This window comes from Pygocentrus nattereri, chromosome 11 (genome assembly GCF_015220715.1).
Source record: "Pygocentrus nattereri isolate fPygNat1 chromosome 11, fPygNat1.pri, whole genome shotgun sequence".
Taxonomy (NCBI): Eukaryota; Metazoa; Chordata; class Actinopteri; order Characiformes; family Serrasalmidae; genus Pygocentrus; species Pygocentrus nattereri.
Window position 1 is genome coordinate 15,081,709 of NC_051221.1, and position 20,660 is coordinate 15,102,368.

Consider the following 20,660-nt stretch of genomic DNA (forward strand, 5'->3'; position numbering starts at 1 on the left):
CTCAAGGAGGACATTTGTACAAAAATCGACGCAGTGGCGACAAATCTGAAGGCCGAAATCTCTGCTGTTTGTGAAGAAATGAGGACCAGCGTCGCTTCGTTGCAAGCAGTCTCAGACAGGCATGGCGTCCAGCTGGCGGAGCTGGAGAAATCCGTCGGTTTTAGCGGTGATACCATACCAGAGCTGCAAGTCAGAGTCAACAGACTGATGGACTTAGTTACAAGCCTTCAAGATAAATGTGAGGACCTAGAATCCAGGTCGCAGAGGAACAACATACGCCTGGCCAATATACCAGAGGGCCTGGAAGGTAACCAGGCTCAGAGAGTTGCTTCAGCTCGACGAACCGCCCCTGATTGACCGAGCACACCGCACGAGCTAAACCCAAGGATGAGGAGCCCCCTCGTCCATTCGTGGTTAGACTTCACTACGTCCAGACGAGAGAACGAATTTTGCAGCAAGCTGCTCGCCTTGGGCCACTATGTTACCGGGAAAAGAGGGTTTCCATATTCCCTGACTTCACCACGGCAGTCTCCAAGAAGCGCGAGTAAAGCGACTGCTTCGAAACACGCCCGGAGTAAAGTATGGCATGTTTTACCCAGCGCAGTTGCGAGTAACGCTCTCCGATGGGAAAAGGCACTCGTTTGATGACCCAGATGATGCTACAACATTTATCAAGCACTATCTTTCTCCCTCAAAGTAACGACTGAACCTGGGTTAGGTTCCGGGTCTAAGTGGATCTACCATGTTATGTTGAAATGGATAAACTGTAAGACTGTCTCTTGACTGGGACAGCCTCCCTTACAGCAGCTGCTAGGCTATACCTAACATTGTCTAGCAGTCTTAAGCAACACACTGAGTTGCTGCTCATGTTTAATTCTAGTTTAGTTAAGTGAGCACAATAATATTTCTGCATCTTTTAGTGTCTGTGATGTTTATCACTGCTAACATTTTTGTTAATGTTATGTTCTTTTAATGCTCTGTTCTTATGGAAAATGCCCACTACTGGGTTGGAGGTTATTTGCAGTGAATTCCGTATTTGGTATGCTCTCTCACACTATTTGCCAGTGTCACTTGACCCCGAGTGATAGGTTGTAAGTGTTCGTTAGAAGTTTAGTGTAACAAAGGGTGTTATGCACTTATTTTGGGGAAGTACTTTTGGGGTAAAAACTCTTAGTGTTTGTTGTCCTTTTTCTTTTTACTGTGTACTGTATTTGGTGGTTTATCATGTTTGTGTTGGATGTGCAGGAGGCAGAAAAGGTCTTATTATTCTAATGCTGCCGCTGGAAAATGATTATGGCTAGCCATAGTAGGCCACATGATTCTGGAGGTTCGCTAACATTTACAAGTTGGAATGTAAAAGGTTTGAATGCATCAGTAAAATTAAACAGAGTTCTCAGTCATTTAAAGCAGTTGGATAGCAAAATAGCTTTTCTCCAATGAACACATCTTACCGCTACTGATCATCGTAAACTTTGTAGGGGATGGGTAGGACAAATGTATCACTCAAGCTTTGGTGGGAGATCCAGAGGGGCAGCTATTCTGATTCACAAATCAGTGCCATTCACAGCCACTAAAACAATTTCTGATCCTTATGGACGTTATATCATTGTTTTGGGGCAAATTCATAATACCTCACTAATTCTGGCCAATGTGTATGGTCCTAATTGGGACAACGACGCCTTTTTTCGCAAGTTTCTGTTCTCACTGCCGCATTGTCTCATCTTAGGTGACGACTTTAACTGTTGTTTGGATCCAGTACTCGATCGCTCCTCCTTAACTGCAGTCCCTTTATCCAAATCTGGCAAGATTATTAAAGTATTTCTTGAACAGTATGTACTGTGGCGCCTTTTAAACCCCAACGAAAGAGAATACTCCTTTTTCTAACCCGTCCATCGGACATATTCACGTATTGATTGTTTTATTATAGATAAGAGGCTTGTGCCCTCTGTTCGTTCCTGCTCATATGCCAGCATCACAATCTCAGATCACGCTCCAGTCAATTTAAGCATCTCTTTGCTAGATACACCTGTGTCTCGAGCTCCCTGCCGTTTCAACTCTCTCCTCTTGTCGGATGAGGAGTTTGTGCAATACCTGTCATCTCAGATAGATTTTTTGCTGACACTAACGTTACACCTGAGGCCTCTCCCTTACTCATTTGGGAAACCATGAAAGTATATTTAAGGGGCAAATAATCTCATACAGTGCATATAAAAGAAAGCAGCGTTTATTGCGACTCTCTGAGCTATCAGCTCTTATTAAGGATCTAGATAACAAACACTCATCTTCCCCAACACCAGACTCTTATAAACAACTACTTGTTCTGAGATCTGAGTTTAATACTCTGTCTACATCCCAGGCTGAGGAAACGTTATTAAAATCTAGATGCCATTATTATGATATTGGGGACAAGGCAAATAAAATACTGGCATATCAACTCCGTCAATCAGCGACAACTCATTTTATACCACAGATTATTACAGTAGATGGTGTGACATCTGACCCTTTAGATTAATACAGAATTTAAAAAATTTTACTCAACATTATATGAATCTGACACAGTCACTGACTCAGCTCAGTTAAACTAATTTTTTGATACATTACATTTACCCACTCTTGATTCAGAACAGCAAGATCTACTGGAAAGCCCATTTCCCAGCTATAACTGCCATGCAGAGTGGGAAATGCCCTGGGCCAGACGGATTCCCAAGAGTTTTATAGAAAATTTTCTTGTAAGATTGTACCTCTTCTTCTTAAAATGCTTAATGCAGCCCTGGCCTCAGATCAGTTACCATACACGTTATGTCAGGCCACCATATTGCTTATCCTTAAAAAAATAAGGACCCTATGTCCTGTGGCTCTTATCGCCCCATATCTTTGCTCAATACTGATGTCAAATTGTTAGCTGAAGTATTAGCATTGAGGTTAGACTTCTATTCTCCCTTCTATTATTTGCCCTGACCAGACAGGCTTTGTTAAAAATAGACAGGCTTTCTCTAATATATGGAGGCTTCTCAATATCATATATAACCCCCCAGCCTCACCCCTTTCAGAAATTGTGATTTCATTAGACGCAGAGAAGGCTTTTGACAGGATCGAGTGGAGCTACCTTTTTGAAGCTCTACGCAGATTTGGTTTTGGCAAGAACTTTCTATCCTGGATTAATTTGTTGTACTCATTGCCATCTGTTCGAACAAATAATAATTATTCAGACCACGTCCCTCTCTATAGAGGTACCAGACAAGGGTGCCCTCTTTCCCCACAGCTTTTTTTAATTGCAATTGAACCACTCGCTGTAGCACTACGGATGGACCAACAATTTATGGGCATCTTTAGGAGCGGCACAGAGCACAAGGTTTCGCTCTTCGCAGATGACCTGTTATTATATAAGTCTAATCCTATTCAAGCTCTACCTTCTGTCCTGGCAATCCTGGATGACTTCAGGAAAATATCAGGTTATAAATTGAACTTGGAAAAAAGTGAACTTTTTCCTATAACTCCTACAGCTTGTAATTCCACCATGTCTGGGCTGCCCTTCAGGATCTCTTACCATGGCTTTACCTATCTAGGGGTATTTATCACAAATAAGTTTGAAAAACTGTTCAGATATAATTTCCTCCCTCTTTTTTCACGTACAAAACAAGACCGTCAACGTTGGACATTGCTACCCCTATCATTAGCAGGGCGCATTAATGTTATCAAAATGAATATACTCCCTAGATTTTTGTACCTTTTCCAATGCATTCCAATTTTCATCACCAAATCTTTTTTTAATAACCTTGACAATATAGTTGCAGAGTTTATCTGGAATAGGAAGGTCCCCAGGCTTCGTAAATCAGCTTTGCAAAAGCCAAAACCCTTAGGGGTTATGACGCTACCTAACTTCCTTTTCTATTACTGGGCTGCTAACTTCCAACCTATTGCTTACTGATTGCATTTAGATGACTCTGCCTCTGTGCCTGCCTGGTTATCTCTTGAATCTGCCTCCTTAGCTCCCACCTCTTTAGCTTCTCTTTTAATCTCCACGATACAGCTATCTAAATTAAATTGTAACAATATTATTGTCAGGTCTACAATTAAGATTTGGACACAGTTCAAGCATCATTTTGGCATACAGTCACTCCCACTTTTTACACCACTCTGTGCAAACCCACTATCCCCCCCCCCTCTTTACAAGACCGAGCCTTTAAGATCTGGCATGACCATGGTCTTAAATCTGTCACCGACTTGTATATTGAAGGTGTTTTTGGCTCCTTCCAGCAACTGTCTGATACATTTAAACTACCTCGTTCTCATCTCTTTCGCTACTTGCAGATCCGTGACTTCGTTAAGAAAAAATTCCCTAATTTTCCAGATCCACTGCCTCAGTCACCTCTAGATACACTTTTCTCATCTCTCCCTACTACTCTCAAGGGGGTTGTATCTATATTTTATACAAGGATTTTTGCTTTCCACCCCTCTCACCATACAATCAAAACCCTTTGGGCTCAAGATCTTGGGGAAGATATTTCGGAGGAGACCTGGCGGGCAATATTGTCACACGTTCATACTTCCTCTGTGAGTGCTAAACACAGGGTAATACAATGTAAACTATTGCATAGGGTATACTGGACCAAAACCAGACTGTCTAGAATTTACAGCAATATTGACCCCAACTGTGACAGATGCCATCAAGGCCCGGCTAATCTATATCACATGTTCTGGACTTGTCCTTTATTACAGACATGCTGGAACTCGATATTCAGTTCACTCTCAAGCATTTTGCAAGTGCCTGTTGCTCCGTCTCCAGTTATCGCAATGTTTGGTGTTCTTCCAGCTACTCTCACATTATCTAAACGCAAATCCTATTTGGTAGCGTTTCTGACTCTTTTAGCAAGGCGGCTCATTCTGACCCTTTGGAAAAAGCATATCCTCCCTCTCACACACACTGGATAAAAGCTGTATTTCATGAAACTAGAAAAAATGAACTACACCCTTAAAGGATCTATAGGTAATTACTACAAAGCATGGGGACCCTTCTTAACACATCTAGATGATGTGGAGCTCTGGGATCATCAAGATTCCAATTAGTTAGATTCAAAAAGTGACTGCCTCCAATTTTGTCTTGGGCCGTTGCCTCCTGCCTCCTTTTGTGTCTCTGTTTGTATGATTAAGATGCTATCAACCGCTGATTTGTGGTGTTCAAATATTTCACTTTTAATGTAACTCTGTTTTTGCCTATCTTGTTTTTTTCCTCATTATTATTTTATTTTGTTTTATTATTTGTTTCTTTGTCTGTGTAGGTCTGCAAGTGTATGTTTTTGATGCATATCTTAAACCAACAAATAAAACAATGATAAAAAAAAAGTCATTTAGCAAAAACCAAAAGATTTTAAGCCACTTTTCTCTTATACTGGTATGTTAATCTATAGGTTTTAAAATTATATATTTTCCTGTGAGATTGTCTGAATGTACTGTGGGAATCCTACAGAAACTCCTATATTAGCACAATATGTCTTTTCCATATGGAATGGCAAACTATTCTACTACATACCTGTGGAAAGACAGAGGATGAAGCTGATATAGTGAATATTCAACTGTTGAAGGAGCTCAGGTGATGACAGCAGTTCTACATCATGTCACCACAGGGTGTCAGCTTTTCACAATGTCACACCACAAGGGTGAATCCAGCTGAAAGTTCAACTAAAGACATAATTTTACTGGATTAATCTAAGGAATTAGTCTAAATTGCAGTCCCAGAAAAAAGCAAAAAAAAAAACAAAGAACAAATCTTTTCAAATGAAGTCAAAAGATTTAGATTTAACATTTATTTTTTTTTAATAAAAACTTTATTTCAAAAATGCTGTCCCACCTTTTCATGTCGTTACCAAAACAAAAGTTCTATGTGACAGGTGGAGCCATATTTTAGTCACACCCCTATATTAGTAAATAGCTCCAGCTGTTATTTATTTATTTATTTTTACACATATTTTGGGGATTTTTACCCAAATTTCTCCCCAATTTAGACATCTCCAATTCCACCTGCTAGTTAGAACTTCCCCAATTACGGGAAGCTATCAATGCTAGCAGAGTAAAGGCTAACACAGGCTTCCTCCGAGTCCTGTGAAACCAGCCACTGCTTCTTTTCGAATTGCCGCTTACACAACGTCACTGGACAGCTGAACGTGCTCAGAGGAAAGCGCCTACTTCCAGATCTGTTACGTCAGCTAACACGCCTGTGCTGACCAGCATCGCATTGAGTGATGGGAGGAGAAGGGAGACCATCCTACCCACCCAGAGAGAGCAAGGCCAGTTGTACTCTCTTGGACTCCTGGCCACAGATGGCTGTAAGCTCCAACTGTGTCCCAACACCTGTAATCAGTGTGTAACTTTATGAATTGTCACTACTGAAGCAGATGTTTTCTGATTTTAAGTGAACTTTTTCACGTTTTACAAAAAATATCGTGATTTCAACTGTGGAGAGATGTTCAAAGCTGTGTTTGCTCATCATATGCTGGCTGGCAGTGTTTCAGTTATGCTTCAAGGGTTCTTTAGTAAAGAAAATGCTTCTGTACAGAGCAAAGAACCCTCTGCATGATTAAAGGTTTCTTTATATTACTAAACGATTCTTCTTTGAATTGGTGGAAAATGTGATATAGTTGTTTCCACATGGAACCTTTGAAAAGGGTTCTATATTGCACAAAAAAGGACTCGTCTATCGTTACGATGTCAAGCTGGTAACAAAAGCAAAACCCTTTTAAGGTGCTATATAGAACCCTTTTCAAAAAGCTTCTCTAAAGAACCAGCACATTCTCCGTCAATCTGAGGAACACTTACAGCATGCAAAGAACCATGCAACGTGCAAAGCTTTTTTTATGTTTGAGTGTTGGTTCTATATGGTTCTATATAGAGCCTTTTTTTTAACTAAAGAACCTTTGAAGCACCATCTTTTTAATGTGTGTACCAAAGCATTTGATAATGTTTTGGATGCATTATTACTGTATTTGTATTGACAAAATGGGGTGTTCATTTATTTCTTTTATTAAAAAGAAACATAACTAAGGTACAGGGTCATTTAAAGCAACTGGGTTTTAGTCCAAGTCACTGTTTTCACTCTGACTTTGAATGAATTCTGTAGAAAAATCTTACTATTAGATTTTCACAGAAAAGGAATCTAAGCATGTTATTGTGCAGGACGATTCCAAGCTTTCATTTTCATACCTCATTCTCACTGGTGCACTATTGGGCTATCAGTTATTTAGTTGCTGAGTGGGCACTAAAAGGGCATCTCGGTTAATGAGTAAGAGAATGATATTATACACAGTTTGCATGGATAGGGGTTCCTATATAAACCTGGAATTCCCTTGGCAGTAAGGTCTGCCATCCCTGAACACATCTCACCTGGAGAGGAGACAATTAAACTTCGACCTTTTAATCAGGTAAGATGCTTAACAATTGATCTATCCACAAATGTGCTCTTTCATAGCCACTGTTCTGAGGTTGAACAAGCTTTACAGAACATTAGCATTAAAATTCTGTTCAACCTGATGAGAAATTGTAACATTCCATTTCGTTTGTCTCAAAGTATCTACATTAAACGCTACAGTATTAAATCACACTGCATCAAAACATGGATCAAAACATGTTTTTATTGTTGTTTGGCCCTAACTGCTGTTGCACAGTTATACAACGCTGTTGTTGGAAGAAAATCTTGTATCTCCAAAATGGTAAAACAGGAGAAGGAAAAAACCTACTTTACTTTTAATGTAAGTCAAAGGAACCAGAATTTTCCCCAAGTCATTTTGAGTCATTTCTTTTAGTCCAGTCATCATGAAATTTACACACAGAATAAAGAGCAACGGATATTTTCAAACTTTGTCAAAAACTGGAAAACATCAAAAATGGAGATGATGAGGTTTTCTTCTGACAACAGCGATAGACAGAAATCACGGTACGTTTTAGAAACAAGCAAAAGTGGTTACATTTGGATCAAACATTATGGCAAAATGATCATTTTGCCTTTTAAACAGTTCGGTATAATGAACTGTGCTTAAACAGGCCGTCCTGCCAAAATGAAAAAGGATTAGTGCATCTGTAGTAAACATGCGTATTAGCATCTTACAGTAGTGTCACAGTGGTCTATAAAATGTGACTTGCCAGATTAAACACTAGGAAAACCCCATTCTTTTGATGTCTCAAGGCTAGAAGGAGCTTTTTTGATTCTGTACGTTTTTTTTTTTTGAGAAATTATTAGTTTGAACTGGTGCATGAAGAAGTAAGCATGTTATTGCTTCCATATAACTGTAATACCTGTCTTTAAGTCATTATAGTGGAGAGAATGGATTACTTAAGTGAAAGAAATAACTCATCAGATGAGGACAACAAGCTATTTTTTTGCTTTGGTGACATCATTTTATACTTGTTGACATTCTCCTGTGTGTTATGCTTGGCTACAGTAAGTCTGGTTTAACAAGCTTGTTAAATATTTATATGTGAATTTCTTCAGATGTGTGTGATTTCTCGGGGGGCTCTCTTCGCCCGTGCTGTATGTTCTGCTGAATACATTGCGAGTGGTAATGCAGCAGACATGTAGATGTGAGTGCATGGTGCAATCTGATGATGGACATTGAGTGTCCCACAGAATCTTAAAGCAGAGCTCAGTGCAGATTCCACATGGAGGACAAGTGGCATCACCCACTGGCCTTCTCGGCATTTTTGTCACGGTGTTCAGGCCGTCTCAGACAGTGTTTTTAAAAAATAGTTGTTGCAGTGTACAGTCCCATTATGAGTGACCTTGACCACACACTGTGCAGCATATTAAATGTAAACAAGTGCTATTGAACATTCAGTTTTGAGCTTTACATGTGTCTTGAATGCCTGAGATACTGTACACTTACTTACATGAATGGCACATTCATTGCTAACAGTTATTCCATCATTATTATTATTGTTATTATTATTATTATTATTATTAGTAGTAGTAGTAGTAGTAGTAGTAGATGTAGTGGTATTAGTAGTACGTTATAATAGTAGTAAACAGTGATAGAAGTGATAGTAGTAGTAAACATGGTAACAGAAATAATAGTAGTAGTAGTAAAAGTCGTAGAAACAGTAGAAGTAGAAGTACTAGCAATGCTAGTAGAAGATATTTTAGTAATAGTAGTACAACCCCAATTCCAATGAAGTTGGGACATTGTGTAAAACATAAATAAAAACTGAATATGATGATTTGCAAATCCTTTTCAACCTATATTCAATTGAATGCACTACAAAGACAAGATATTTAATGTTCAAACAGATAAACTTTATTGTTTTTTGCAAATATTCAATCATTTTGAATTTGATGCCTGCAACACGTTCCAGAGAAGTTGGGACAGGGGCGTGTTTACCACTGTGTTACATCACCTTTCCTTTTAACAACACTCAATAAGCGTTTGGGAACTGAGGACACTAATTATTGAAGCTTTGTAGGTGGAATTCTTTCCCATTCTTGCTTGATGTACAACTCCAGTTGTTCAACAGTCCGGGGTCTCCGCTGTCGTATTTTGCGCTTCATAATGCTCCACACATTTTCAATGGGAGACAGGTCTGGACTGCAGGCAGGCCAGTCTAGTACCCGCACTCTTTTACTACGAAGCCACGCTGTTGTAACACGTGCAGAATGTGGCTTGGCATTGTCTTGCTGAAATAAGCAGGACGTCCCTGAAAAAGACGTTGCTTGGATGGCAGTAGATGTTGCTCCAAAACCTGTATGTACCTTTCAGCATTAATGATGCCTTCACAGATGTGCAAGTTACCCATGCCATGGGCACTCACACACCCCCCATACCATCAGAGATGCTGGCTTTTGAACTTTGCGCTGATAACAATCCGGACAGTCCTTTTCCTCTTTGGCCCAGAGGACACGACGTCCATGATTTCCAAAAATAATTTGAAATGTGGACTCGTCAGACCACAGGACACTTTTCCACTTTGCGTCAGTCCATCTCAGATGAGCTCGGGCCCAGAGAAGCCGGTGGTGTTTCTGGGTGGTGTTGATATGTGGCTTTCGCTTTGCATGGCAGAGTTTTAACTTGCACTTGTAGATGGAGCGACGAACTGTGTTCACTGACAGTGGTTTTCTGAAGTGTTCCTGAGCCCATGTGATAATATCCGTTACAGAATGATATGGGTTTTTAATGCAGTGCCGCCTGAGGGATGAAAGGTCACGGGCATTCAATGTTGGTTTTCTGCCTTGCTGCTTACTTGCAGAGATTTCTCCAGATTCTCGGAATCTTTTGATGATCTTATGGACTGTAGATGATGAAATCCCTAAATTCCTTGCAATTGCATGTTGAGAAACATTGTTCTTAAACTGTTGGACTATTTGCTCACGCAGTTGTTCACAAAGTGGTGAACCTCGCTCCATCCTTGCTTGTGAACGACTGAGCCTTTCAGGGATGCTCCCTTTATACCCAATCATGACACTCACCTGTTTCCAATTAACCTGTTCACCTGTGGAATGTTCCAAACAGGTGTTTTTTGAGCATTCCTCAACTTTCCCAGTCTTTTGTTGCCCCTGTCCCAACTTCTTTGGAACGTGTTGCAGGCATCAAATTCAAAATGAGTGAATATTTGCAAAAAACAATAAAATGTATCTGTTTGAACATTAAATATCTTGTCTTTGTAGTGTATTCAATTGAATATAGGTTGAAAAGGATTTGCAAATCATTGTATTCAGTTTTTATTTATGTTTTACACAATGTCCCAACTTCATTGGAATTGGGATTGTAGAAGTAGTAGAAAAAATAATAGAAATAGAAGCAGAAGTAGCAGTAGAAATAATAAAACCCCAATTCCCAAAAAGTTGGGATGCTGTGTAAAATGTAAATAAATGTAATTAAAAACATTTACCATTTCATGAAAAAGAGTAACTCACTGTACACAAGGGACAACACCGATGATGAATATGGAATGGTTATGATCTTTGGGCCCTCAGGTGGCCCTGCATTGAAAACAGGCATGATTCTGTAGTGGAAATCAATGCATGACCTCAGGAACACTTCCAGAAATCATCATCTGTGAACAGAGTTTGCTGTGCAATCCACAAATACAAGGTAAAGCTTTATCATGCAGAGAAGAAGCCACATGTGAACACAGTCCAGAAACGCCTTCTCTGGGCCAAAGCTCATTTTAAATGGGCTAAGGCAAAATGGAAAACTCCTCTGTAGTCAGATGAATCAAAATTTGAAATTCTTTTCGGAAACCATGGACACTGTGTCTTGCGGACTCAAAAGGAGAAGGACCATCCAACTTGTTATCAGTGCACAGTTCAAAAACCTGCATCTCTGATGGTTTAGGGTTGCATTAGTGCCTATGGTGTGGGCAGCTTACACATCTGAAAAGGCACGACCTGTGCTGAACAGTGTATATAAGTTTCAGAACAACATATGCTCCCATCCAGACAGAGTCTCTTTCAGTGAAGGCCTTGCATATTTCAGCACTATAATCCTAAACCATTCTGCATCCATCATAATAGCAGTTGGTCTCCTCACTTCCCAGATGTTTACAGTTAACTGTTGGTAAAAGAAGAACATGGGCCTGTCCCAACTTTTTTGAAGTGCATTGCTGCCATGAAGTAAATGAGGTAAGGTTTTTTCATGAAATGGTAAAATGTCCCAATTATGTTCTATTATGAATAAAAGACTGAGATTTACACATCTTTGCATGCTGTGGTGATGATAGTGAAGGTAGTAGAAGGTGTAGTAGTAGAACTCAGTAGTAGTATGCCCTCCCAATATTCTCCCTATTTATTTGCTGTCAATTTCCATATGTTTACTAATTGAAATGATTTTTTTTTTCAAATACAATTTTGAACTGCCAAAGTAAGAAGTTGGTAAAATTTTGAAACGTCTTTCCTTTAAAAAGTTGGCCACTGTCTTTACAGTCCAGCTCAGCCATGCACCCAATAACTGCTCTTATAGAGTGAATATAGAGTGAACAGCACCATGGACTGTATAATGCATGCAAGATGCAAGAAGGTTTGAGACTGAGTGACTGTCAGGCGTCATTAATTTCGTCAATCAGAGCTGTTGCTTTCAAAAACCCATTTGCAACTCCAGGTTTTCCACAGCCCTGGTGTGAGAAATGCGTTTATCTTAAGATAAGATGCATTTGAAACGAACATAATGGCAACTCAAGGTAGCTCAGGCAATTAACCAGTAGGACTTTGCATCATCTGGGGATTGCAAATGCCTTCTTTGTTACTCACAACATCTAAGACAAGCTGTCATTTATTCGAAAGGTCATGAAGGTGCTGAAGAGAGAGACAAATTAAGTGTTGGATAATTTATCCCTTGTGAATGAAAGCAAGCTACAGCTTCAGCAAACACTGCAGGTCCACTCAGTGTAGCGCAATGTGTATCTTAGCCTTCTCAAGTCAAACAAGGTGAGGCATCAGCTGAGATTCTGATCACCTGTGTTCATACTCATCACTCCCTGCAGCTATCTACCCAGACGTCATGTCCTCCCGGCCAATCAGAATCATTTCAACCGGAACTGGAAAAATGAGCAGCTTCAATGGTAAGCAGAATAAAGAAATTTGTTCACCAAACAATGTTTTGTATGTTGTATTTTTTCTTTTTTTTAAATATTCAGTTTAGATTTACATGCATATTTTACTTATAATACATTTTTAATCTGTTATCTGTTAAACCACATTTAATATGCTGAATTCAGCAAATAAACAGTAATTGTGTGTAAAAATATATGCAGAAGTGTGTTTTCTGTAGAGTAAATGTTTAAACCAACAGTTATTTGACCAGAAGTACCCAAACTTTTGAATACAGCTGCATTATATTGTGTAATATTGTTGGTAGGGTTATTTTATGCATTTATAAAAAAGTACTTGCCAGAAATTATGTAATGAAAAAAAAAAAAACAGTATAGTCAGGAAATCAGATGTGTGGCAAGGAGCACTTGGCATCAACGGATGGAAACTTTCACAGATTAGTAGTTTCCATTGACCATGCAGGCCTACGCGGCGCTCACACTATAATAAGGTAAAGGGAAAACAATTCAGGGAAAAACAATGCAGAATTATTGCGTGTAGTAACTTCTCTGTTAGGTATCTGAAAATAAAATTATTGTTGATTTGTTTGTGTGTACAATATATCATTTGATATTTGTTGTCATGATATTTACCATTGTAATACTGCTATACTGGGCATTACTAATGTAGTGGTTGGTGTAGCATATTAGGTAACACTGCTATAATGCATAATATTTGCTATATTGCAAAACCATTGACCTGGCCGAAGCCTTTGATGCTGTCAATCATTCCATTTTAATTAATAGATTGGACAGATTGGTTTACAGACCATTCTCTCTCTAAGATCACAGTGGATAAAGCTGACAGAAAATGATCTGTCTCTCCCCGTTTTGGTTGCTAAAGGTGTCCCGCAAGGATCAATATTATGTCCTTCATTGTTTTCGATATGGATCGTTGTACCAAAGAGGTTCAAAGTAAGAGTTCAAAACACATTTCAGACCTTATGTTTATTTCAATAAAACAATAAAATGTCGCACATTCCTTCTTGTCCTTAAAAAAACAATCACAACTCAAAAATAATAGCATGAGTTGCATGAGCAACAAACACAGCTTTGAACAGTTCTGCTACATAAATTCATAATATCTTTTAAAGAAACATTAAACTCATGATAAATCTAAGTCTTTCAAAAAAGATCTTAAAAGAATGTAAGAAAAAAAAATACTCGTGTAAATGAAGTTGGGACAGACACTTCCCAACAGAAAAGACCATATAAATGATGATTTTGTATATATTTAGCTTATTGATTTCTCAATTCATAGCTTAGATTTAAACACATAACATATTCAGTATTAACATTAAGATCTGAAACGTAATTGGATTTTACTTTATTTTACAGAGGGACCACAGATGCCTTTACTTACCTCAAATTGTCATTAAACATTTCTATAACCAAGATGACATCATCGGAAGGATGCCACAACCTCCCCCGCTTTTAAATTCATTACTACTACTAGTTTCCATTGACCACACAGGCCTATGCTCTGCTCACCATATAATAAAGTAAAACTTTCACAAAGAGGTGAGGTGATTTAGAAGAAAATGCAGAACTGCAGTGCGTACTGACCTCTCTGTTAGGTATCTGTGGATGAAATCATTGTTAATTTGTTACCTTTTGATTTGTCTGTCTTCCTTTTCCTCCTACGCACATGGTGTTTTAGGGATGAACCTGCACAGCTCCAGAGCATCAGAGTGTGCAGAGTGCGACATGGGCTCTACCGTGGACCTCATCAGCAGCTGTTCCCACTTACACTCCAGTGGTCCTGGATCTCCATCCCACGAAACCTGGGATGGAGGAAGACTTCCAAAAATCCAAGGTGGGCTTTCTTTGTGTGTTGACTGTAGCCATGGCATTTACCATTGTAGATAACCAATATTTATCTATATAAATGTGCAAAAGTTTGAACACCCCTGGTCAAATTGTGGGCTTGAATTGTTGATGTTCTAAGTGTAAACACATTCTCTATTACAAACTTAAATATGACGTTTCTGCAGATTTTAGAGCTCAGTTTCTGTTTTTTGCTCAGTTTAACATGTTGTAAAAGCAAACAAACCAAAAAACTAAAACATAAATATAACTTTTGCATTAGTTATGTTTTACACAGGGTTGTTTTATTTTTTTCTCTCTGATATGTTAAATTCAGGAAATAAACAGTAATTGTGCTTAAAAATGTGCAGAAATGTACACTCTATAGAGGATGTGTTAACGTATTTTCACTTAGAAAATCAATTTGACATGGCCTAACCTTTGCATATGAATGTATGTCTCTCTCTCTCTCTCTCTCTCTATATATATATATATATATATATACATATGAGTTATGTATTTACATTTTAAACTTTTTCTAAATAATACAATTAACATGAAATTAATTAGTAGACTCATAAGAATGGGTGGAGAGCCCTCTCTGGGTCAGGGATAGGCTCTTGCCTCAAGTGGAGGAGTTTAAGTATCTCGGGGTCTTGTTCACGAGTGATGGTACAAGGGAGCGGGAGATTGACAGGCGGATTGGTGCTGGGTCAGCAGTGATGCGGGCTCTTTACCGGTCTGTTGTGGTAAAGAAAGAGCTGAGCCATAAGGCAAGGCTCTCGATTTACCGGTCGATCTACGTTCCCACCCTCACCTATGGTCATGAGCTTTGGGTAATGTCCGAATCACGAGTCCGCGAATACAAGCGGCCGAAATGAGTTTCCTCCGCAGGGTGTCTGGACTCTCCCTTAGAGATAGGGTGAGAAGTTCGGTCATCCGGGAGGGACTCGGAGTAGAGCCACTGCTTCTCCACGTCGAGAGGAGCCAGTTGAGGTGGTTCGGGCATCTGGTTAGGATGCTTCCTGGACGCCTCCCTCAGGAGGTGTCACAGGCAAGTCCACCTGGGAGGAGACCCCGGGGAAGACCCAGGACACGCTGACGTGACTATATCGCCCAGCTGGCCTGGGAGAGCCTCGGAATCCCCCTTGGAGAGCTAGTGGAAGTGGTTGGGGAAAGGGAGGTCTGGGCCTCATTGCTTAGGATGCTGCCCCCGCGACCCGAACCCCAGAGAAGCGGAAGATAATGGATGGATGGATGGATGGAATGAACTTCGTCACATTAATATTCACTAGTTTGTTTTTAATATGTCGCTTGTTAGTGTTTTCTAATTTCTAAAATGTGACTAACCACCCTGTCTATCACAGAGTGTACAAAATATCTGTGCCTCTCACAGTCATTTGAATGTATTCTTGGAAACTGTAAAACATTTGTAACTACTTGGTCAAAGGCTACATCTGCCTCTGCCCTGTGGAACCAATGAGTGCCCTAAATGTGACTTTTACCATGTCTCCTTCATCATGGTGTGATTTTTCTCTCTCTTTAGTGCTGCCTGAGGCTCCTCATGGAGAAAAGACAAAAATGAAGTCACTCTTCATCAGCGTGATGAAAATTCCACTCCTCTTTTTCCTCCTCTACTGCTTCGTCTGCTCCCTCGACACCCTGAGCTCGGCCTTTCAGCTGGCTGGTGGTAAATATTAGCCTTTAACCACCCGTCATGAGGGCAGTTACTCAGCTTCTGTGGATGCACTCATCTGTAGCAGAGTAGCTTTTATCTAGTACATGTTTAGAGGCCTAATCTCTATCCAGTGCATCTGTACCATATGGTCTATTACCACAGACAGCAGTTCTGATGCTTTTTTGTGCTTGGAAAAGAACAGAAAAGCTGTTGATACATACTCTACATACAATAGGACTGGCCTGAATACTCAAATACTGTAGGCTAAACTACAATAGATTTCATCTGCAAAAACCTTACATGGAATAATTATTGTCATTATATGACAGTAAACATAAATAACTATGAAAATTGTAAAAATAAACAACAGCTGTTTTTGTTGAATACATCATACATTGAACCATGTCCCTTTACCTCATGATCATGGGGACAAATTTCCCCGTTGTGGGACTAATAAGGGTCTTTAAATCTTAATCTTAATCTTTAAAGTAACAGGTAACAAAATTGGATCTCTACACTGAATATGTCTGACATTACTATTATTAGTTTTTGTGCGCTTGTATTAAAGCCTGAGATATCAGTATGGTCAATGAAAAGGTAGTTTAGCTATTTTTACATGTGGATTGCTGTACATAATCTATAGCCTCCTGACATTATTCCCCCCAAAATTTGCACAGCTGTGCCAGACCTACAAAACACACTCATCAATGGACAGCTGCTTGTCCACAGACTTCTGTTCCAATACAACACATTCTGTGTTCTTTTCTAAGTACAGGAAAACATACTGAAATTCATTCAGGTCTTCCTTTTAAGACCCATACCTTAACAAAGAAGACACTGGTTTTAGCCTATTAGCAAACTGAAGCATTTTCATCATTAATTGTCCAGCTATGTGCAGGACCATAAGAAAACTCCCATATATATGTGCAGGTAAGGTGGCAGGAAATATCTTCCAGGACAACGCCATTCTGTCGAATCCCGTGGCTGGGCTGGTGGTTGGAATTCTGGTCACTGTGCTGGTTCAGAGTTCCAGCACGTCCACATCCATCATCGTCAGCCTCGTCTCCTCTGGACGTGAGTATTACAGAGACCGCACTTACACCAGTCCCTTTAACTCTCTCTCGGTAAATGGCATCCTTACTTTACTATGAAAGATAATCATCACTCATGTATTCATAGATCATCCATCATGTCTTCTGACAAATCATCAAATCTAAGAACAAACTGACCAATTCAATGAATCAAATCACTTAATTCATATCATATCTTGATGACCCCCTATAGTAGTGGTCTCCAACCCTAGTCCTGGACAGGTACCTTCCTGCAGAGCCTAGTTCCACAGTTTGCCACACCTGCTCCAGCTAATTTATCTTATCAAGTTCCTGATTGGCTGGATTAGAAGAATTAGAGTTCAGGAAGGGGCGGGGCATTTTATTAGATACAGACTGGAACTCTGAAGCAAGGTAGCTCTCCAGGAACGGGGATTAAAACCACTACCTTATAGCTTATCTGCTCAAACCTGTTAAGGTTAGGTTGGGTTGAGGTTATGATTAGCACAGGCATGTCAATCTGGGGACCTTCCAGGCCAAAGTGCTGCGGAGATGAACAATAACCTAATCTAATTAAACTTCACATACCTCACTTTTCTTTTGTAAGTACAAAATTTAGTCAAATAATTCTCTTCTCCTGGATTTTGTTTCTAAACAGCACAGATTATCATCATATTTGATTAAGAGGTCTTGTTCAAAACCTGTGCTTTGTTACTTTATTTACTGGCATGTTTCTCCAATTAGCTCAATCCTCAGAGCAGATGGTGTTCAGGCCCAAAATTCCACAAAGAGTATGGAGTACAACAGGGGATATAAGTCCATTGCAAATAGCATTTGAAAGGAAAGACCTTCTTTTCATGCTTGACGGAAAGTTACATTTTAATGCACTGGTTGTCACGTAAATGTTTGAGTAGAGCATCTGCCCAAAAGAGTCAAAGCTATGTTTGCAAATATGTGTGCAACATGTTTGCAAAGACTGAATGAATGCCCTGTACGACGTTTTGTTCAACAAGCTACATACATGACATTCTGTAGCACTCTACAGGGTGGGTGGAGCTAAATTGCTATAGATTGGAAGGCTGGATATAAATGTGCTGGATTTTATGACATCACAAACTCAGTGTTTTCACTGAGATGTTTTCAGCTTATTTTCTAATCATTTGGACTAAACAGTGAATGGTATGCTTTGAAACTTTAACAGTATTTGCATTCTATGTCAAACTCTTTTATTTCAACAGTTAATTTTTCCCGTAACGTAAGTCCAGCATGAAGTATTAGAACCTGAAATGCCAAGGTAGTTTGCCAGGTTTATTCTGTACTTTTTCTCCCTTTCCTATGGTTCACTGAGGCTGTGGACAGAAGCTAATGGTTGTCACAGTTGGGGACGCAGTGTTTTCACATGGCAGACAACTGCGCTGGCTTGAAATGCAGACGCTGTGTCTTATTCAGTGATTTCAGCACACAGCTTAAAAAGTAATTACCAGCAATTTCCGATACTAAAAGTTGGCGTGTTTAGGACAGGTACAGTCTTTGACATATTACTGCTTCCATTTAGTCTTGTGGGTCATTGCCATAGAATGAAAATCCTCAGCCCCCAATTCACTGTCACCTCTGCCAGGATTGGCAAGAATGAGATTTAGGCTGAAAATGCATGAGTCCCTGAATTGCTAGGCTTTGAAATGATTCTGGAGATTTTCTATTATTCAGTCCACAGGCTATTATCACTCTGTGTATTATGGACCACTGATTTACATTCATTTTTCAATTGGGTAAATGCAGTCAGCTCATGAATACATTCATTTATGTGCATATGTGTGTGTGTGCGTGTGTGTGTTTGTGTTTCAGTGTTGGAAGTGAAGTCTGCTGTTCCCATAATCATGGGCTCAAACATCGGCACATCCGTCACCAACACCATTGTAGCTCTGATGCAGGCTGGAGAGAGGAGCGAATTTAAGCGGTAATGGGATATAGATGACTCTATCTCAATACAACGTCATCAAGCATCAGTCCTTACTCACCAACGTCATCACCACCACCAACTTCACCATAATCATCCACAGTTGATTATAATAGTGAAGAAGAATGCCTAATCAAAAGTGTGTAATTCTGAATATGACTCAGCTGTGATCCGTCCCTGACTGCGTCCCTTATCACAAAAAATGAGAACCGTATCTCAGACACTTCATCTTCAATGGCTGTAGCTGTATTAACACTCTCTCTGTCACTTTGCTCCAGACTGTTCAGTATGCTCTCTGTTCATTTATCCATCTCTTGCTGTGTCTGTGTGCAGGGCATTTGCCGGTGCTACCATCCATGACTGTTTTAACTGGCTGTCAGTGTTGGTGCTGCTACCTCTTGAGGTGGCCACTGGACTGCTCAGCTTTCTGGCCCAAGCTGTGGTCAGCAGCTTCCAACTGCAGAGCGGAGAGGAAGCCCCAGAGCTGCTGAAGGTCATCACTGACCCTGTCACGAAACTCATCATACAGGTGTGCAGAGGATATATGTGGAAGCAAACAAGTGTGTAGGCGTACCATAGGTTATATAACATAGGTTCTTGCATATTTAGTACAGCACAAAAGTCATACACCTTTATCTATTTAATTTCCAGTCTAAATGATGATTAAATACAGTCATTCATTTTTCAGGAGATATTTCTGAAGAGATTAGATATCAGATAATCCACTTACATAATGGTGGCAAAAGAGGAGGAGAAAAAAGAAAAATAAGTAAAATAAGAAAATATATATTTAAAAATCTAGATAAAATGGAGAAAATATCACATATAGCTGTCAAGAAGTTTCTGCTGAGACCCAAAAATAGACCAAAACGATGAAAATTTGCAAGTCAAACAAAGAAACTTCTGGTGTTTTCAGAACAATGGACTGACTGCCCCAGAGTCCAGATCTCAACATCATTAAATGTTTGAATTGTATTAAATGTTTATTTGGAAGGGGTGGCGCGGTGGGTAGCGCTGTCGCCTCCCAGCAACGAGGGCCTTTCTGTGTGGAGTTTGCATGTTCTCCCTGTATCTGCGTGGGTTTCCTCCCTGCAGTCCAAAGACATGCAGTTAGGCCAATTGGACACGCTAAATTGCCCCTTGGTGTGAGTGTGTATGTGACTGTGTAGGTCTGTCTACCCTGCGATGGACTGACGACCTGTCCATGGTGTATCCTGCTGATGACCGCTGGGTAGGCTCCAGTACTCCCCCCCCCACGACCCTGAGGGAGAAGCAGCTTAGAAAATGTGTGTGTGTGTGTGTGTGTGAGAGTTATTTGGATTGTGAGAAGCAGAAAAAACAACCAACATATAAGACTGAACTTTGGAAATGTGGAAAAATATCCCAGCAGATTTCTTTAAAGAAACTGCAAATACGTTTACAGTAAATTTCCTGAAAAGAAAGGAAGCTGCAATAAAGACAGAGTAGACATTCTAAATGTTGAAAAATCAATATTATGTTTTATTAGTCTATCTATTCTGCTTTTCTGACGTTTTTCGTATGCTGACTGGAAATTAAAAGGTGGTCTCAGAATTTTGCACAGTGCTGTATATAATACATATAGGTC

The 20,660-nt window shown here is 39.7% G+C and overlaps 1 protein-coding gene across 3 annotated transcripts in view; it reads left to right on the top strand.

The window, feature by feature from the left end:
- Positions 1–7,331: 7,331 nt before the first annotated feature.
- The window catches only part of slc34a1a (solute carrier family 34 member 1a), a 28,224-nt gene continuing 14,895 nt past the window's right edge, over positions 7,332–20,660 (top strand). The window contains exons 1-8 of one of the 3 annotated variants that reach the window (XM_017703838.2): positions 7,354–7,415; positions 11,518–11,602; positions 12,460–12,537; positions 14,225–14,380; positions 15,917–16,060; positions 16,979–17,122; positions 18,943–19,054; positions 19,388–19,583. In XM_017703838.2, coding sequence (XP_017559327.2) covers positions 12,477–12,537; positions 14,225–14,380; positions 15,917–16,060; positions 16,979–17,122; positions 18,943–19,054; positions 19,388–19,583 — 813 coding nt within the window. In that variant the 5' untranslated portion in view covers positions 7,354–7,415; positions 11,518–11,602; positions 12,460–12,476. Of the gene's footprint in view, positions 7,416–11,517; positions 11,603–12,455; positions 12,538–13,902; positions 14,086–14,224; positions 14,381–15,916; positions 16,061–16,978; positions 17,123–18,942; positions 19,055–19,387; positions 19,584–20,660 lie in introns of those variants that run through there. The other 2 variants (XM_017703837.2, XM_017703839.2) reach the window with 2 other exon arrangements.